At 39.3% G+C, this 19,530-nt stretch overlaps 2 protein-coding genes across 8 annotated transcripts; one reads left to right on the top strand and one right to left on the bottom strand.

The window, feature by feature from the left end:
- Positions 1–6,815: 6,815 nt before the first annotated feature.
- On the bottom strand, positions 6,816–13,247 carry LOC103951974 (methyltransferase-like protein 25B). Of its 7 annotated transcripts, none has more exons than XM_009363482.3 (13): positions 13,040–13,244; positions 12,817–12,912; positions 12,636–12,719; positions 12,277–12,351; positions 11,987–12,067; positions 11,575–11,714; positions 10,929–11,129; positions 10,026–10,200; positions 9,567–9,650; positions 9,171–9,372; positions 8,842–9,047; positions 7,801–8,012; positions 6,816–7,109 (listed from the first exon to the last, which is right to left on the bottom strand). In XM_009363482.3, exons 1-12 carry the CDS (start codon positions 13,166–13,168, stop codon positions 7,818–7,820), a joined length of 1,668 nt encoding a protein of 555 aa, XP_009361757.2. In that variant the 5' UTR covers positions 13,169–13,244; the 3' UTR covers positions 6,816–7,109; positions 7,801–7,817. The 7 variants fall into 7 exon arrangements, with proteins under 7 accessions (XP_009361757.2, XP_009361753.2, XP_009361752.2 ...); XM_009363478.3 differs by lacking the exon at positions 6,816–7,109 and adding an exon at positions 7,195–7,656; XM_009363477.3 differs by lacking the exon at positions 6,816–7,109 and adding an exon at positions 7,195–7,553.
- Positions 13,248–15,151: 1,904 nt separating this feature from the next.
- Positions 15,152–17,023, top strand: LOC103929238. The gene has a single exon (XM_048569668.1). It carries the CDS (start codon positions 15,442–15,444, stop codon positions 16,720–16,722), a length of 1,281 nt encoding a protein of 426 aa, XP_048425625.1. The 5' UTR covers positions 15,152–15,441; the 3' UTR covers positions 16,723–17,023.
- Positions 17,024–19,530: the final 2,507 nt, after the last annotated feature.

Here is a 19,530-nt window from a genome sequence, read left to right as displayed (position 1 = left end):
CCCTCCTCTCCTCCCCCAACGACCCTCCAACCGATGTAACAGCCAAAGCCACACCCACCTATCTCCGAGTCAAGAATCGTAGCACCCCTTTCTCTCCAATCTATCAGCCCTTTTGTCCCCTTTCCTTCTCTCTCCCCGAGTCAAAGCTCAGATGCAGCCCACATACTAGTTCTTAAGCCTAGTGGCAAATTTGTAAAAAAAAGCCTAGTAGCAATCTTGTAAATAAACTGAAATTCATCCCAAATCACTATTCATTTGTATAGTGCAATTTCTCCCTTTCTTTTTTTTTTTTTTTTTTTTTTTTTGAGAAGACACGGTAGTAGATTCATTTACTTCAAAAATGTGCGGTACGAGAAAATTACATCCAGAGCCAATTATGGCAGTACATTGTCCTCCACAAGTAAGTCGGTGACAATACTTGGGGGAGTAACATCCCATATACAATCTTGTTGCACCAAGAGACCAACCTATGTAAGGCGATGAGCAACCGAGTTTGCTTGGCGACAAGTGTGGGTAATTTTACCTTCGGTGATTGAATGGAGAAGCACCTTGATATCTTCTACAATTTGCCCAATCAACGACAAATTTGGAGAGGAATCGCACGACGCCTCCACAATCTGAAGTGAATCGCTTTCGAAAGAAATATGTTGAAAACCCTTGTGAACCGCCCAAGACAAACCTGCCCTCAAGGCCACTGCTTCTGCTTGGAGAGGAGAAAATACATCCTCCTCCCTGCCACATTTTGCTGACACAAAGTTTCCTGTTTCATCGCGGACAATAGCACCAAAACCACCCACATTACGTTCCCCGTTCTAGGCCTCATCTATATTCATTTTGAGACCCCCCGATGGTGGCGCAACCCATTTGGAGGGGATTTGTACCCGAGGACCTTGCCCTAGCACCGAGGTTCGAGTGAATTCCTGCCACCACAGTATAGCCCGGTTGACACAAACATCAGGAGGGTCTGTCCTATCATTCCATTGCTTGCCATTTCTTTCACTCCACAACGACCAGCAGATCGTAGGGAAAATCTCAAAGTTTTGCTTTGAAATTAAACTAGCCACATCATCTATCCATGACAGAAAATTTTGGTGATGTACATTTCTCAGCAATGGTCCAAGACTTGAAGCTATCCAAGCACACTTTGCAAATGGACATTCCTTCATAAGGTGGATGATGGTCTCTCCGTGGGCGTTGCATCAGACACAAGCTAAATCCGTAGCTATATGTCATTTTGCCAAGAGTACCCGGGCAGGTATGAAGTCATTGGTAACCCTCCATAAACACACCTTCACTTTTGGTGGAACATTTGCATTCCACAGCCTGGACCAAAGCTTGTTTGCACTCTACTGTGTTGATGAAGAGGCCTCAAGGGTAGGTGGTTGTAGCCATCGCCAAGCAAGATGGTATGCACTACGTACTGTAAACCTCCCACTTTTCTCGTAATGCCACATTAATTTGTCCGGTGGTGAGCGGATACTTAACGGGATGGAACAAATTGAGCTTTCTTCTTCCTTTGAAAACAGCGATGGTAACCAATCAATCTTCCACCGATGTGTGAGGGGATTGATGAATTCATTTACTGTCCTCAAAGTACATCCCGGTGGCTTGGGGGAGAAGGGTCGAAACGATGAAGGGAACGGCAGCCAAGGGTCCTCCCAAATACGGATGGTGGTGCCATTTCCCACCTACCAACGTGATCCCATTTTAAGTACAATTCCTGCTGCACATATGCTCTTCCAAACATACGAAGAGCTAGGATGTAAAGGTGCTTCCAAAAACTGCTCATGTGGGAAGTATTTGGCCTTTAGTATTGTTGCAACCAACGAGTGGGGGTTATAAATCAGCCTCCACCCTTGCTTTGCTAGCATTCCAAGGTTGAATGCATAAAGATTTCGAAACCCGAGTCCTCCCTCCGCCTTTGGCATGCACAATCTCTCCCACGAGCACCAATGCATTTTCCGTTCCCCTTCATCTCCATTCCACCAAAAAGACGCTAGCATCCTATTTAGATCTTCACAGAAGAACTTTGCGAGAAGGAAGCAACTCATGGTATAGTTTGGGATTGCCTGGGCCACCGTCTTGGCCAATATCTCTTTTCCTGCTGCACTTAGTAATTTTCCTTTCCACCCTTGTAGTCTTTTCTATATTCGTTTCTTCAAGTACCCAAAACATTGGCTTTTGTTTCTTCCAATCAGCTTTGGCAAACCCAAATATTTTTCATGTCGCTCCACCCACTTTCTCAAGATTGATCTTTTGCCCTATGCATTTTCATACAACTCAAGAATTTTCATGATATGGCAGCACTCTATCTCAGTAGCACGACAGAACAAAAGACTATCATCGGCAAAAAGTAAGTAATGTGTAGAGTTGAATAGTGCTATTCACGTACTTTTTTTTACCTACTACACATTCTTGTTAACTTTTTTGTCATTGATCTTCTTCAATTCATTTGATTCGACGGCTGAATATTGAGATAGTATGTGAAATGAAAATAGGAGTGTGGATAGAACTACCCTTTCGCGTTTTGTAGTTGTGAGTTGGCTGCATTGGCTGTGGTGGCTGTTGGTGGAAACTCGAAGGATATTGAATAACAGAGCATAAAATTCAAGGATTTCAGAAATTAAAACAATCACTTTTGGAGAGTTGGTGTTTTGTGAATCTGAAGGACCCAATTGCTGAGCCAGAGGTGTTTAATAGCCCAGTGGTGAAGAATCAGAAGGGGGGATGATTATTATTGGGTTTTCCAACAATCTGCTCAGCCTTTTCTTCAAAGGCGAGGCGGATTCGACATCATATGCAGCTCAGTTTCACCAGTTTTTGGTATTGACGTGCCGCCTCTGATGAAACTTGCTCCAAAGGCAGATGACATGATAAAATGGGCGGTGGAATTAGAAGAGTTCAAGAGCCTGCTTGCAATGGATTGAATTATGATCATGAATGTATATAATGTAATAAAGGATGAACCTCTATTATTTTCATTGTCAATTTCAATCAAGGACTTTATTGATTTTCTGTACAAATTGTTTCACATCGTTGAAGAAACATACGGAGAGGGAAGTAGAAGGGAACTAATATATATTGCAACTTCGTTAAATAGGAGTCGTGCTTGTTGAAACAAACTTTTTACCGAAAAATTCAGACTTGTATAACTAGTTAGTCATTCTTGTCTGAGTAAGAGAGATCGATTCAGAATCCAAATGAGAAATGCTTGCAACAGTAAGGATTTAAAAAGTACATAATCGAGGAATTTATGCATTTCGATCAGAATAACATCTATTCAGAAAGACATAAGTTTCCTTTATCTTTTGAATGTGGTTTGGTTTCCATAACAATTGCGTTCTTCTAGACAAGAAGATTCAAGTTAGGATGGAAAAAGAATTTCTTTCTCTGAGCACAAAAGAGTGAAAAGCAATTTCTATCCAACACAAGTTAGGTCGAAGGTGCTTAATTGTAGTTTCAACCTGTATGCACTTAAAGTTACCGCCATTGAAGCTCTTCTATTTCAAGACCAGATCATCTGTTCCTCATGACAGAGCTATGATTGAACAAAATTTATAACAAGGTCTCCTCATTGTGCATCCCAACAAAATGCACCTTATAAAGTTGTAGTTTTCATCAATCTAATACGAGCAAGTTATCGAGTTCTTCTCTTGAAACTACACATTTCATCATATCCTCAGCTTTAGGAATGAAATCCGGTACATCAATACCGTAAGGTGCTTGGAACTGAGCTGCATATGTTCTTGAATCCGACTCTCCATTGAAGAACATGTTGAGCAGATTGTCTGAAAACCCACTTATAATTAACCCCACTTTATGGTTCTCCTTCACTGGGCTATAAATGACCTCTGGCTCAGCAATCTCTCCCTTAAGATTCCAAAACACCATATCTGGCACAGTCAGATTATACCCTTTTCTTCTGTAACGACTCGAAGCCTCCTTATAGTCATCCCACCAATCATATTTGAAGGCCTCATTGAAATCCCTGCAGGTGAACACAAAAATCCGCCGGGGCATCTTGTCATGGCTTAGCTTTTGTGGGACTGCAATGTCCAAAACTCTGCTGTAAATCTCTAAGAAATCCAATTTCTCAGCACACTCTATCTGCCTCATTAACTCGCATTTGGACCGAAGATTGTCTCCTTCAATCTTATGAAGCTTGGGAGTATCACTGAATGAGAAAACCATTCCTTTCCATGGATTTTCACTCAGTTCTGAAATTAATAAGCCCATTGCAATGCACTCCATTTCCTTGCTTGTCCCTCTCATGCCTGTGACGTCACATGTTGCAATACAGTTCCTGAGCTTCCCTTTGCTTGACAACTCTTGGACTAGTTGCCGCCATTGAAGCTCAGCAATTTCATCACTACCCTTTTCCTTATCTAAGTAAGCTGTGACTTGGTGAGGAAGTTTTAGCCAGTTTCCAATGCTTATCCCAAAAATTGCATCTATCTTCATGTGAAGCTCAAAGGGTATTTTGCTTTCCCTTTCTTTCTTAAGGATCTTCCAGTACCCTTGCATGGAAATCAGGGCCTCAAGATTTGGGGAAGACGAGCACTTCTTTGTTTCAGTAGCAGCATTCTCGTTCTTTCGCACAACAGCTGCAGTTGTCTTCACTGACAATGACTTTAAGGCTTTGCGCAGAGGAACAAGCACTTTTTTGTGCAAACGATAACGAACACTGTAAGTGTAATGAGCTTCTTCAACATATTTGTACTCCTCATAGCTGTGGCGTGGGAAAACTCTCTTTGCTATGTTTTCACATAGCAGGGTTGCTCTATCGAATTTAGAAAAAATTGAAGGACATAATTTAGAAGCAAAACTGATCTTTCCAATCTCACCAGCCTCCATAAACACGAGATCTGATATCAATAGCTCAGCAAACATACCTGATATTCGATCGTGCAAGTTTCGAAAATCACGGTCATTTTGGTACCTCTCAACCGCGATTTTGGCGCTGTCAATTTGAATATCTATTCCATCTATCTCTTTTCTATTCTCTTCCTCATAGACACATTCTTCCTCCCCTAACCAATAATAGCCATATGGGTCATAAACATAGTATCCACGATATCCATAGCCATAGAATGCGTCCCCGCCATAGCGATAGCATCCGTTGCAGCCATAGCCATAGCGTCCGTTGTAGCCATAGCCACAGCATCCCTCATATCCACAGCCATAGAATCCGTCGTAGCCATAGTATAATCCATTGTATTCACAAGAATAGTATCCATCGTATAATTCATAGCCATAGTATGGCATAGCGTCCATTTTATTCATAGCCATAGCACCCATCGTATTCGTAACCACAGTGTTCACCGTATTCAACGGTTGGTTTTCTTTTGTTATGGAGTCGTTCAAAACCATATAAAGGATCCCCAAAAGATCTTTGATTAACCCTAATTCCACAAAAACCATGACATTCAAAGAAAGGGTTAAAGGGTGGTTTTCGTGCACCCACAACATGGATTTGTAAAACCCTTCTTTGTCGAGCTTCCCCGCCATTCTTAGGGTAAAAGTAAGTCTGAGAGTGGTGAGAGGGTCAAAATTCCATGCCCTCTCTACATAGTGGATCAGATCCTTCCGCCCCTGCTCGTGCCGGCCATAGTAGCTGTAACTGGAAGGGGTCGTGGCTGGCGTTGGGGTGTCACTATTAATCTTCGTGCCGGCATTGAAGAATAATTTTAGGCATGGGTTCAAGAAGCGTGGGAATGTGGAAGAATGCTTAGACCGTTTTTGACCCAGTTGAGGGCCTTGTTTGAAGGTTGTGATGGTGGGAGTTTCGCGGCGGTCTATGGCGGAATTAGGCCTGTAGATCTCCGGTGGACCCAGTAATGTTTCTGGAGAAGTCATGTTTGAGTTGTGATGAGGGTTTGCAGAATTAGTTATTAAGAGATAAGAGTCGGAAGATGAGTACCCGTTGGGTGAGAGATTTTGGCTTTGTTTGTGGCTGGATTATAGGATCAGATTTCTTGGGCAACAAGTCTTTTAACTTTTATTATCAACTTTTTTTTGTGTATCGGTTTCTGTTTTTTATTGTTCTATGATTAATTATTTCACAAAGGGAGATGCAGTGTAACAAAAAAGATTTTTTTACTATGAAGACTAGAAAATTTGTTTAGACGTTAATACACTGTTAATAGATTTGTTTAAATTATTGATTTTTATTTTTATTCTTAAAGGGGAGTAGCTGATGACTTTGACATGACAGTCCATTCTTTCGGGGATCGGAAAAACTCACAAAGGCTACCATAGTGTGATTCACCAGCACGAGCTAGAAAGACTCACAGAAGCATAGTCTCCCTCTAACCATCATCGTGTGATTCACCAATCGAACCCATAACGTGTCATAAAATTCGTACCCAACCACTAGTCCACTCCCACAGCGATTGTTTGAATTACTGATGAAAAAGTAGAAAATTTGTGTAAACGTTGATACACTAGGCCGTGGAGGAGGAGCCATGTTTGGGTATGGACTAAGGAGACAATACCAGGGTTAAGTTTTGAATATTTGGGCATATGCAATTACAGGGTGAAATTACTCTCTGTGTTTTTTGAACATATTCAATTTTTTTCCCAAATTATTTAACATTTTTTTTTCGAAATTAACTTAGGATTAAAGAAAAAAATGGCGGTAACGGATTATTGTGACCTTGGTTAGTCTCTTGAATTAATGAATAAAGTTTTTTTTTTTTTTTATTTCTTTGCTTGGTTTTTTCATTGCCCTTTAGGTATTATACATCTTAAAACTTTTCTCTCCCCTTCTCTCTATGATTAAGCTATATTCCTGTTATAGTTAGGATTTCCTTTGGTTTTGGGAAACGAAACAAACCTACAACGCAGTATAAATACATGCCTTTAGTATTCTCAACAATCACACACCTTTGATTTACTTGAGTTTGAACGTTTGCAATACGTCTTGTGTTTGTTTGTTGGAGTAGTGTACGTACGTTTTAGCAGATTTCGGTGATCCGAGATGTCAGGAGCAAACTCAACAACCCCAACAGGTAAAGGAACCAAACTGACGCGACCAGAAGATGTACCGTGCCCGCCAGCTCCAAAAAGGCCCGGACCTCGTAGTAATGGAGATGGCTCTAAAGCATCCTCTGCGACAAAACGTGATTTGATCAAATACTTCTAAAAGGGATACAAACTGGAGTTAGGTGGCAATAGAACACTACCAAGAAAAGATCAAGTTTAAATTGAGATTAATTAGGATTTGGGAGTTTAGTTTTTCTTCAATTTTGTGTAATGGGCTTAATACATCTATTAGATCAAAGTTTTAACTCATTTAATCAATTTGATTACATCCATCCAGTACAAGCAAGTCCTTGAGTTCTTCTCCCGAGACTGCACATTTCAACACATCTTCTGCCTTGGCAATAATTTCAGTACTGATGATGCATCGACACGTTCTTGCAACTGCGTTGCATAAGTTGTCGGATCTGGATCTCCTCCTGAAAACAAACTTAGAAGATTGTCTGTAGAACCAGTAATGATCAAACCCACGGCTTCACCAGCGTCGTTCACCACTGGGCTCTTAATGACATCTGGCTCAGCACATGAAAGGTTCAGATTCATAAACACAATCTGTGGCACTGAAAGCCTCTCTTTTGTGTATTTAAACCAAATATCCGTATGAGATATGGAGAACTACATTCACAAGAAGCTATCAGTTTTTGACTACTTTTAACAGGTACAATATGGCATTCTTGACGCAAACATGCATGATGCGCACACAGAGCCACAGCGGCGGGGGAGGACGGATTGAAAAAGACTTGATGTTTGATGACTTACCGTATTTCATGCCACAGTCACATCTGTGTCGTCGACTTTTTAGCAATAATGGCCACATTCCTTGGGGACAATGCAGGATTAAAAATTGGTTGCATTTCTGCTTCAATTGAACTCCCTTGCTCTTGGAGGAACAACAATCTATCAAGCAAAAGGAAAGTTTCTAAAAGAGGGCCGAAAGCAGCTCGAAGAGACCAATAAGGTCCAATAAGTTCCTGTTCATACAAATAATTGGTCAGCAAGTATAACGCATATGGTAAACTTATATATTCTTTCACCAACTAAAGAGGAACCAGCAAAGAAATTAGCAGGATGAGCGAACCTAATGCAAATTTCAACTACGCAGTCCTGCAATGTGTCAACATAATAAATTATTCAGATGGCATTTACTAATTACTATACACTTAATCCAAACAACAAAATACAGGACTTGGCATATGTAATTTATTTTATGCACATTTCTCCCAAAATTTCACTTTCTTTTGAATCTTCAATGATAAGAACCAACATTATTTTATTTCATCATTTTGAATACTAACCTAACAGAGGCATAGAACAAAATCTCCATAAAATTTCCATCCCTATACAATGATGTGGACAGAAATTCTGCAGCTTAAAATATGATTCTCCTTCCCACAACTACAACTTATCCTAAAGCCAATTGGTCCTTCCTATTGCTATACAACCTAACAGCCGAAAGCCCTTCCGACCCTGCTAAGACAATATTAACTGGCTCTCTTGGAGACTAGCCCTCCACATTTAATCAGAAGCCCCAGTAACATCTGCATCAGAGCTATCCTAATTTTACGTCATCAGAAAAAATAAAAGCTACATTAATCTTGATTCTTGCATCATCCATATAAAATACAAAATAATTGCATCTGCATCTGTTTAACTTTATAAACAGAAGGGATGTCACATTGGTTCGGAAACAGAGACTCAAAAACTAGTTGGAGAAAGCAGTTTAGGTGATATGTTATATGGGATGTGAATAAGCAAGCTAAGTATGAGTACAGCGTATTATATGGGTGAAAGTAAACATACAGCAGATGATTCAACGTCCTTCCATATTCCATGAACATCCATTTCCTTCAGAGGCTCAAGACCAAGGCGAGATAAACCAGATAAGCAATATTTCTGGAAAAGTGGATACTTGCCAATGAACTTGCTCTTCCCACATTGGGTGGCCTTGTTGAAGGAATTTTCGTTAGTTATGGTCGTTGTCTCTAACACCGTGTCAAAACTGCCATCTGTGTCATATGTTTATCTAGTTATGTGTTTCACTCTAATTAGTTCAAAAGATTGCTGCAGCGAAACAATAATAATTAAGTAGAATAGAAAGTTCCATTCAGATTACAATAATGTTTTGTTACCTGCTTCTTGTACTGTGGGTTTTATGTGAGACCAGCTTCCTTTCATATCAGAGTTTATTTGGGACAAGGATGAAAATGTGCTTTCTTTGTGATGCAACGAGGAGTCTGGGGTGACCCTCTGCTGTCGGCGACGCAAAGCCTTTCCTTGACGCCCAATTGATGGACTTGTAGTCATCACTTTGGGATAATATACGCTGAGAACCTGCAGAAGTCAAGAGTATGTTATTTATACCATGCAGGACTTTAAGGGTAACATCAAACAAGGAGGTTGGGCGGAACTCAGAATCAGAGAGAGATGAAAGCAGCATAGGAATGATTGAAATAAATTTTACACATGTCCATGCATTTAAAAAACTTAAATTGCTGGCTAACTGCAATGGTGTAAGTAATGCATACCATCTGAAAAGCAGCACGGAAAGCATGCAGCTCAAAGTTATGGACGCCAGCATCATTTTCCAAGCATCTCCACCTCTCCGCACTCTAGGAAAGTAAAGCAAGAACACAAGATAAAGCACTCTAGAATAAATATCCTCGGAAAAAATTAACTTAACTCCTCTCCCCAGCATACAGAATGATCTACAATCCTTCTAGTTAACCTCACCCCACTTTGTTGTCATCAGTCCCAGACTCCCACGGACTTTAGATCTATACCATTTATTAATTGAAGAATAAACTTGCATATCCTCTTGGGTAAACTTTCTAGATTTTCTAAGAACCCTCAGATAACCTGATGCCCCCTTGACAATTAGTCATTCTCTGCATGTTTTTAACCATAAGAAAAACTTTTAAAACTCGTTTTATCCTCTTACTTTTCTATTTCCTGTACTTTTCTCCTTCGAGAGAAGCAAGACTTACCTGACATGCAAGGTCACGCGAACTTTTTCCAAGTGACAAACCAGCAGATTTAACACCATGACTCATTGGAAAACCACATTGAGAACCCACATGGTTGGAACCGTCTTCAGATAATAGGTTGTAACAGCAGCCAACGCTAACAACTGCTTTAACTTCTTTGCACTCCATAAAGGTCCTGATTCATAAAGTTAAGCATCACTTTCATAAAAATACTGACAGATAAAAACATATGACGCTGTAAAATACATATAACCAAACAAATACATTCTTTTGTTGGCTCTATAGACTACTGAAAACAGTAAGACCAATTTATGGATCATGTAGAACCCCAAGCAAGTGCCAATCAAACTTAGTATAATTAAAATCTGGGAAGACGGTTAACTGATGGTAAAAAAATATTTGCAGTCAATGAAGGATAAGGATGGCACCCATTTAAAATATGCAGACTGCATCAAAGAATCTATTAATGCAATAGAGTTATTTGACAAACAGAGAAAAGATGAGTAAAGGCCCAATTGTAATATAGAACTGATTGAGACTTATGAAATATCAAATACCATGGATAACCTGGTTATGAAACCATTGTACGCAACCATTTTTTATCCCCCTTTAATCTTATCAGCTATTCATTTTTTCACTTAAATCAAATTCTTGTATGGTATGAAAGCAACTTGGACACTGCTTCATATACATCACCACTACATCACCAATATGACCCGACTCGCAACTCTTCTTATTGGTGGAATACATAAAAGACTTATACAGGCTAGAGAATTCAATCAATCATAAGGAACTTCTATCGGGGTTTATGGGTATAAATCACTCTATCCTCAAGATTATATGGAAGGAACCTCATTTCTGAAAGATAGAAATATAAAGTGTAAAGCACACTGAAGAACTCACTTGAGCATTGTTACTGAAAGATCTCCGCAAGCATGAAGGCCAGCAAGAACCAGTGAAGTTCCGCTGTCTCCCTTGCAGGAAGTTTGTAATGAAGAGACATTATCTTTATCCAGTGGTATGTCAGCCAAAGCTTTCAACGTGTCAATAGACATCACATTGCATGTGATTGTCTTAGGCACAGTCAAACTCCTGTTTCCTGATCTAACCCCAGAACAAAAGTAAACTATAAGTCCAGTGTGTGCAAAAAGTGACTCAAAAATAATTACTCAATCCAAGTCAGCAATGAAATTGCTTAAATGTGCTAATTAGATCATAGGATGTGCGACAATAACGCAAAAAAAAAACAACAGCAAGTAATCAATAAGTCTAACTTAGGCTTTTCAAAAGAAATAAATATCTGACTTAGGCCTTCCAAACTAAAAATGTCTACCTTAGGCTTTTCAAAGAAAAATAGTCTACATATGGGAAATGGAGCTGAGAAATGGGTAATTCCAACAAAATAATATGCCTTATTCATTTCTCTCTGAGGTTTGAGATGGAAATTTTAGGTCAACTGATAAAATTAACAAAATCGCAAGTGAAAACATTAAATAATGTTCAAGAAGGAACTACTGCAACAACAAAACAAAACAAGAAGGAAACGTACACAGATTTACGGATTTGAGAAGCATAATACTTCTTGATTTGTTCTGCACGTGCATCAGTAACCCTTCCATGATGAGAACATGCATCAATTGCAAATACTGCATGTTGGTAGTGAAAGGAAAGTACTTGTGCAAGATATCCCTGAAAAAGTAGTTTTTAAGAGAATGGAAAACTGAAAAAAAGTAATCTTTAAGACTAATTGCTACCATCATACTACAAGAGAAAAAAGAAAAGAAACGAAAAGTCATTGCCTTCCATTATTTTCTGAATAATGCAATTTTAATCTAGGCAAAAGGAAATGATTTAGCAATTTGGTTATAAGTGAAAGAAAGTGAATGTGAATCAAACAAAACAATAGACAAAAGAGCAGATACTGTGGACCAATGAATGCAGACAGAAGATTGCAGGACTACCTGACCAGAGCCAACATCAATTATTGCATTAGCCCTGACACTGCTAGCAATCGAATTAACAACCGCAGAAAGGACTTCTACCTGCAGATACAAGATCATGTTTTTAATAGAATAACGATATGCATTCATAGTTCAAATATGCTAAAAGGAAGTTTGGAATCAGAAACTCCCATCTAGAAATCAAAGACCATACAGACACATCTCTCTGACCCCCAATGTTTCACAACAGGAAGACAGTCAAACCAACAGAGTCATCGCTATCCAATTCTTTAAACAAGTCAACAACTTACTTCATGTTTTTTCTTTGCATTCATGCCTGTGGAGAGAACGCTATTGAGCGAAGTCATGTCCATGCTAGCTAATACCTGCAATCACAGAGATGAAAGTACCATAAGGAAATAGTATCTTGTACTGATACAAATTTGCTCTTCTGATTTTCAATTATTCCGGTGATTCAGTTTTATTTCGACTATACCGCAACAGTTTATTAGTTTGTCATCATCTTAATCCATGACTTCCTATCCCACATTTTCACATGATTGTTATTATGAGATGTTGAATTTTTCAGGTTTTCTTACCACAACATCTGATTATCGAACTTCAAATTTGAATGCGAATGCAAAACCGAAACTGAGAAATGAATGCATACCGTCTGCAAGTCTGCTTGTTGTCGAGGAAGCACAAGAGAGCTCAAAGTAACAATAAAATTCTTAAGCGAAGCAGGCCAATGATCCTAACAACACAAGCACAAACACAAATAATCCGCATCAAGCTACAAACAATGGCCAACGATTCAATTCAATCCACACAGAAAGCAAGAAAAAGAGTACCTGGACCACTCCACAAGGAATCTGCAGGAGATTCTCCACTGCTTCTTTGCGCAAGCAATCCATCCATTCCTCGTCGACAGCTTCCCACAGCCGGTCCTGAAAAGCAATATACTTTTTATCCGGGGATATGAATTTTGATTTTCCGGTCTGGTATTTTCTCAGCATCCAAACAGATTATTGAGGGGACTGAGGAGGAGGCATAGGGAGATTTAGAAGAACGAACCTTGAAGAAATTGACGACGTGGGCGTTGGTTAGGAAAGTGTAGGGTCTTACGAAGTCGACGATGGCGTTGATCCATTCCAGGGTCTGGCTCGCGGTTTCGCACGAGTACTTGCGGCCATTGCTGGACATTCTCCTCAACGTCCAAAGCGGACTCGACTCTCTCTCCCTCTATCAGCCAACAGGATCCCCTCCGGATCTTTTGTTGAGGATCATGGGATCCATAAATCCTATTCTTTCAATTTTTATCAAATACTATTTATATTTATTTTTAAATAAAAATATTTAAAATTATTTTTAATTATACGATATACGATGAACGAACATGATTTACAGATTTCCGAAATCTTCATAAAGAGGATCCAACGAAAATCCAGACTCCTCTACCAGTATCTGAATAGCTAATTAAACTGGAAAAAGATTCATTTTTGTAGGGCTTTTTGCTTAAACATTTTGTATTTTATTTTTGGTTTTCACTTCAGTTACAGTGTGAAAATATCTAGGGAAAATGATGAATTAAAAGTGAAAACTAAAATTTAAAAATAAATAATTATTAAATAGGCGTTTAGGTGTAAATGTACATGTTTCGTCGATTAGGAAGTTTGTCAAAACACGCTACGTACTTGGTGCATGGCTCCTCTCAAAAGCAATTCGTCATTCATAATCTAAACGACTTGGCAATAAAAATTACGTTTACTAAGCTTGAGAGCAATAATGAAGTGCTAAACAAACTAAACTCAATTTAACCGTGTGGTTGAGCATTAGTACATATGGTGAGCTACAACAATGGTTAAAAATCCTAACATGGTTAGATTAATAGATAATTGAGTATGTCGTGACGTTGTTAGGATCTCATATAGCCTTACGGCCCTGGCCAATAAATGACATTTTATGGACCTCTAAAATATCTTTTATACCATGACTAATGCGCCAGTTGGTCAAATTCTTTTTCCAAGTAGTTTATAGGGCATAAAGTGACAAAAGCGTTATCAGAAATGCCTCACATGGAAAGCAAATTTGTAAATGGGTTTAAGTTCGTCCGAGCCCAAATAGAGGTGCAATTGCTGTGCTCGAAGGTTTAAGACCTGATTTGGTACTGAGATAATTCTAAAAAAAATTGGTATAAAAAAAAGTTGGGAGCTATTTTTGTGTTTGGTAAACATTCAGTTTCAGCTTTTTTTCACAGTTTTGGGTGAAAAGAAGCCAAAAACAAGAAGCTGCAAAACCCAACTTTGAAAAACCGATTTTTTTTCACATCTGTTTTACATAAAAGTTTACCAAACACTATAATACTACTTTTTTTTTTTCAAAAGCACTTTTACAAAAAAGTTTACCAAACACTCTGTTGCTTTATTTCACAGCTGCTTATTCTCACAATACAGCAGAAGCAGTTTTTTTTCAAAGCACAACAATACCAAACCAGCCCTAAGTGTGTCCAACCCCTAAAAACATGATCTCTTTGTTTGGTGTGCTCTACAATAGTGAGGTGAAATGGCACTTAAAAATGGTGACCGCCAATTACTCTCTTAAGTGTAAGTCATATATTTACTCAATTGCTATAAGCGTATAAATACTTGTGATGTTACCCTGACGCCAACCCAAGTTGGGTGAGTCTAGTGGCATAGTGAAAAAGTACAAATAACAGCTTTTTAAAGAAAATAATGAGAGGCTCTGAGTTCGATACTTTGTAGATTGTAAATTTGCTTGATCGTGATCACATATAAAATACCCTTCTCAAATTGCTTTCTCTAGATTCGGAAGAGATAAATACCAATAGTTCACCACCAATTTTGACCAAATTGAAATAAAAATTGGTTACATCTCACTCCAAAAGCAAATCTATGACTAAATCTCTCCTCTTTAACTTCAATAAATTGGAAGTATGATTCTCTCTCCTTTTTCTCTCTTCTTTCATCCTCTTCTATTTATATTGTTGCGATTACGCTACGTTTACATCTTGTTTTGAAATTTTTATATAGAGAATAAAATAAAAAGAAGAGTGAGAGGAGGAGATGATAACAGAAGAGAAGAGAATCCTACTCCAAATAAATTAACAACCACTAAAAAGCAAAAGCACAAAAATGGAGCAAGATTTGATCATTTAATTAGAGATGAAGGAAAAACACCAAAAAACAAGACAGGTACAGCAAAAGATGAAATGATAGAGAGCGACGTGGCCTCAAATAAAATGGAGCGTTTCCACTTGTGCTATATATATATAAGCACACATCTTTTGCATGCTCCGTATTCAAGGACACCGAGCAACTCTCCCCTTATCTCACTTGTAACTCCCAAACCCTAAACCGCCAACTCACACCTCCCTAGATCTCTCCTCCCACCACAACCCATTTTCCCCGGCAATGTGATTCCGACCCCAAACGCACAACTGCATTGTCGTTTTTGAGATGGCCTCCGCTTGCGTCAACAACATCGGGGTGTCGCCGGAGAAGTTCCCTCCAGCGACTTTCCCGTCGTACGGATGGCTGAGTCCTAGAATCTCCTTCAGCCACGAGTTTCCCAACGAAGACAACGCTTCGAAGCTGGGAGCCGGGGCCAAAGCCTCGTCTCCGGCGAAGAACCAGCCGGACGGTCCAGATCCGGAGGTCTCCTGCGCCGAGTTTGAGTTCCGGTTGGAAGATCCGGTGGCGATGCTTCCCGCCGACGAGCTCTTTTCAGGCGGGAAGCTCATGCCGCTTCAGTTCTCCTCGGTCAAAGCTACGGTCAACGATCCGACTTCGACGGAGATCAGATCGCCGGACACGCCCCAGTACCGCCGGAGAACCGAAATAATCGGTGCGGACCCGTACCTGTTCTCTCCCAAGGCCCCGAGGTGTACGAGTCGGTGGAGGGAGCTCTTAGGCCTAAAGAAGCTCTACCAGAGCAGCACCGCCACCACCACCAACGGTAACTCGAAGAGCGAGAGCCACAAAACGGCAGCGACTGTAAGCACAAGCGCGCCTAAATCTCTGAAGCATTTCCTTCACCGGAGCTCGAAATCTCTGTCCTCCTCCCCCTCCGCCTCCGACGCTTCCCTGAGCTTGCCGTTGCTTAGAGACTTGGACTACGAATCGGTCTCGATTTCGTCGCGCCTCTCGCTCTCCTCCTCGTCTTCCGGCCACGAGCACGAGGACCTTCCAAGGCTCTCGCTCGATTCGGACAAGCCAAACCCGAACCCGACCATTTCTATCCACCGGACCAACCCGAGACAAGCGCGGGTACGGACGGTGAAGCCTCGGGAGGCGACGAAGCAGAGATCGGCGGCGGATCAGGCGAGGGTGGGACGGAGCCCGATGCGGAGGGCTACGGAGGAATCGGGTACAGTGGCGAGCAGAGGAGTATCAGTGGACTCGCCGAGAATGAACTCGTCGGGGAAAATAATCTTCCAGAGCTTGGAGCGTAGCTCGAGTAGTCCAAGCAGCTTCAACGGTGGGCCCAGGTTGAAGCACAGAGGAATGGAGCGGTCCTACTCGGCCAACGTCAGAGTGACTCCGGTTCTCAACGTTCCGGTTTGCTCTCTCCGCGGTTCTTCAAAGTCCGGGTCGGTTTTCGGGTTCGGGCAGCTATTTTCCGGTTCGGTCCCGCAGAAGAAAGAAGGAAACGGCACCGTTTCCGGCCACAACCGCGGCCAGCACGGCCATTATGGCCATCATAGTCAAAGTAAGAACCGCACCGACCGAAGCGCCTGAATCCCAATTGGGGGAACCCGTTTTGAAGGCGTCGTTTGATTCATCGTGTTTTGTTGTATGTAAATACGAGGCAGATTCTGATATTCTGATCCCAGATGTTAGCTATGTCGTTAGAGTTTTAGATGGTGTCGTTTAATCCATCAAACCGACCATCTTCGTTAGTGTAAGACTATTTCTGACTGTGACTGTGGTGCGTGAAGATCACGCGTGTCGGATGTACGTAGGACTTGCCAATAGGCTGTGCGGACTGGTGCTGCTAGAATCAACATGTTGAGCTTATCCATGCATTATTTTTCATTTTCTTTTTGGGCTTTTAATTAATCTAATTTTCATTAAAAGTGCTATATATATATATATTATTTGCGGAATTTGGGAAATGATGCCAAATATTCAAAAGAGGCGCCAGCTCCTTTTTGTTTTTTTAGGCTTTTATAATGTGCGATGTTAATGTTGGGGATTTAATTAGTTTTATGGCAGTGTTTTAATGGGTCGGTGGAGACCCACATGTGACATCTAAGATTTCGTATAATTAGAGGATTTTAAGGCCTTAAACAATTGAAGATACCGCATGTAACATGAAATTAGGCAAGAGGTTGAGGTTAGGCACGTCTTAAATGGGCACTTTATGCTTTATTAGAAGCTAAACTGAAATTAAAAACCATATTATTTAGACTCCGGTTTACACGGGGACCCCAACGGATCAAAAATGGTACAATTCTCTTTTTTTTTGGTGGGAGGCTTCAACATGGAAAAAAAAAAAAAAAAACTATTAAGCAATGCTTCTAATTCATTCTAGCCTTCATTTATGAAGTGTTTTTCTCTTAAATGTGAGGTAATCGAGGCTTTTCATCTTCTGAAGTTGTAACTCTTAATCCCTCAACCTGTTTTTTGCCATAATTTGACACATTATAAAAGTTTATTTAGGGGATGTATTCAATTAAGAATTTGATGAATTCTTATAGAGTTGCAGGGAGTCTATGAATTTTAATAGATTCATATAAACTCCACATGAATTTTAATGGATTCAGATAGACTTCACATGGATTTAAAAGGAATTTTATACGAATTTTTTTTATGGAGTTTAATGAATATTAATGGAGCTTTTATAATATTTACAAAAGATGTAAAGGTCACAACGAGGATGCCAAAAGAAAAGTAGAAACGAAAGGAAGATTTCTACGGTGATGATGAAAGGGAGTGGTGTTGGCAAGTACAACGTACATTGGGTGATTATGAGATACCAATTAGGCAAGGAAATTGAACAAATAAAAAAAGGATCAAGCAAGGAAATTGATGCTTAGAATTCGATCGAGTTGAATCAAGATTTAAGGTTCTCTAAAACAAATAATAAACAAAATTGGCCATAAGGAGAAGACAAGAACATTGTTGATTACAAGTTGTCTTCCTTGAAGAGAAACGAGATAAAGATTTGGCCATATAGAGAAGACAAAAAAAATTGAAAAAGAAGTTTGTAGATTTCTTTGCATGTTACCTTTACATGTTTGCTTAGAAGAAGAGTTCGTTCATATCCAGATCTGTTCATATTTTGTAGATTGAGGAATCACGATGAAATCTTACACCATGTTTGGATGAGGGAAATAAACTTAGAATTTGGATAAAAGACAGAATCTGTATCTGTAATTTGACATACACCAATTCGCTTGTTTGAATTCATAAACATAGGAATTTAGAATTTTTGTGTGGAAAAAAACTTGGAATTTGGGACCTCCAATTCCCAAGTTTTAATTTCATGTAAATAAGTATCATTTCCTAATTTCTATGATTGAGAGCTTAAAAATAACAAAATTCATATCAATTCTATTGTTCTTTTAAGTTAACCAAACAAAAAATTTCACAAATTCTAGAAAATAAAATCCCTTCAATTCAATTTCTGTCATTTTAAAATTCCTTAGTAATCTTAAATTTCTTCATCCAAACATAGTGTTAGGGGTAGAGGCATGATTTGTGAGGGCTTTTGGTATTGATATTTTCCGCTCTAGAATCCACCAAAATCCTTCAACTCATAAATTCCTACAAATTCATTGAATTTTGAATACATCCATATTTTGCAACATTTTTAAAAACTCAAGATTGAATACCATCAGATTTTGATACTCTTCAAAAATCAAGATTGAATACCACTAGAATTTAACAAATTCATTTAAAATTTGAATTGAATACACCTAGATTTATGAATTCTTTCAAAATTCATCAAAATCTTAATTGGATACACCCTCCTTAAATTTTTTTTTTTTTGAACAAACAATATTATTTACACTAAAGGATAAAGGGTGGGCTTAGCCTCATAATTGACTAGTAATAATGTGGTTCAAATTCACCTTTGGTGAGAATCAAATATAAAATCACTCACTTATAAGTAAAGAGAAATATCATTATACCGTAGTACTAAGTGACAAAGTTTAGATGTTAATTTGGGATCAAGTGAAAAAAGTTTTAACATGTAGGGCAACCAAAGTATTAGTCACACTTGTCAAGAGGGTTAGTTCAGTTGGTAAGAGCATGTTTGTGTCTAATTCTCAAGCAAAGTTTAATTCATGTTGTCAGCAATTCTCGCTTGTATGAGATTTGTAAATTCTTACGTAAATCCATACCGATAACATCAGCTAACAGTTAGATGTCATGCATAAGCCAATCTCCCATTAAACTTTTTTTTAGGCAAAAAATAAAAATGTATTAGTCACACTTTTGTGCGATAACAAAATTCTAACAACCAAATGGTGCAAGCAAGAAGCCTAAGAAACGAGAGCCTAAATTGTAATTCTAGTCCAGAGGGCTTGCATATGGAAT

This window comes from the organism of the source record quoted next, unplaced genomic scaffold, assembly GCF_019419815.1.
Source record: "Pyrus x bretschneideri cultivar Hongxiangsu unplaced genomic scaffold, Pyrus_bretschneideri_v1 Contig50, whole genome shotgun sequence".
In the NCBI taxonomy this organism is placed as follows: Eukaryota; Viridiplantae; Streptophyta; class Magnoliopsida; order Rosales; family Rosaceae; genus Pyrus; species Pyrus x bretschneideri.
This window is presented reverse-complemented; position numbering and strand designations above follow the sequence as displayed.

Bases quoted from the DNA above. Each gene is read 5' to 3' on its own strand.
- LOC103951974 (XM_009363482.3), bottom strand. From the start codon at position 13,168: ATGTCCAGCAATGGCCGCAAGTACTCGTGCGAAACCGCGAGCCAGACC. The intron at 12,913-13,039 runs GTTCGTTCTTCT...ATTGCTTTTCAG, and splicing joins ACGTCGTCAATTTCTTCAAG to GACCGGCTGTGGGAAGCTGT. The intron at 9,651-10,025 runs GTAAGTCTTGCT...TTACTTTCCTAG, and splicing joins CGCGTGACCTTGCATGTCAG to AGTGCGGAGAGGTGGAGATG.
- LOC103929238 (XM_048569668.1), top strand. From the start codon at position 15,442: ATGGCCTCCGCTTGCGTCAACAACATCGGGGTGTCGCCGGAGAAGTTC.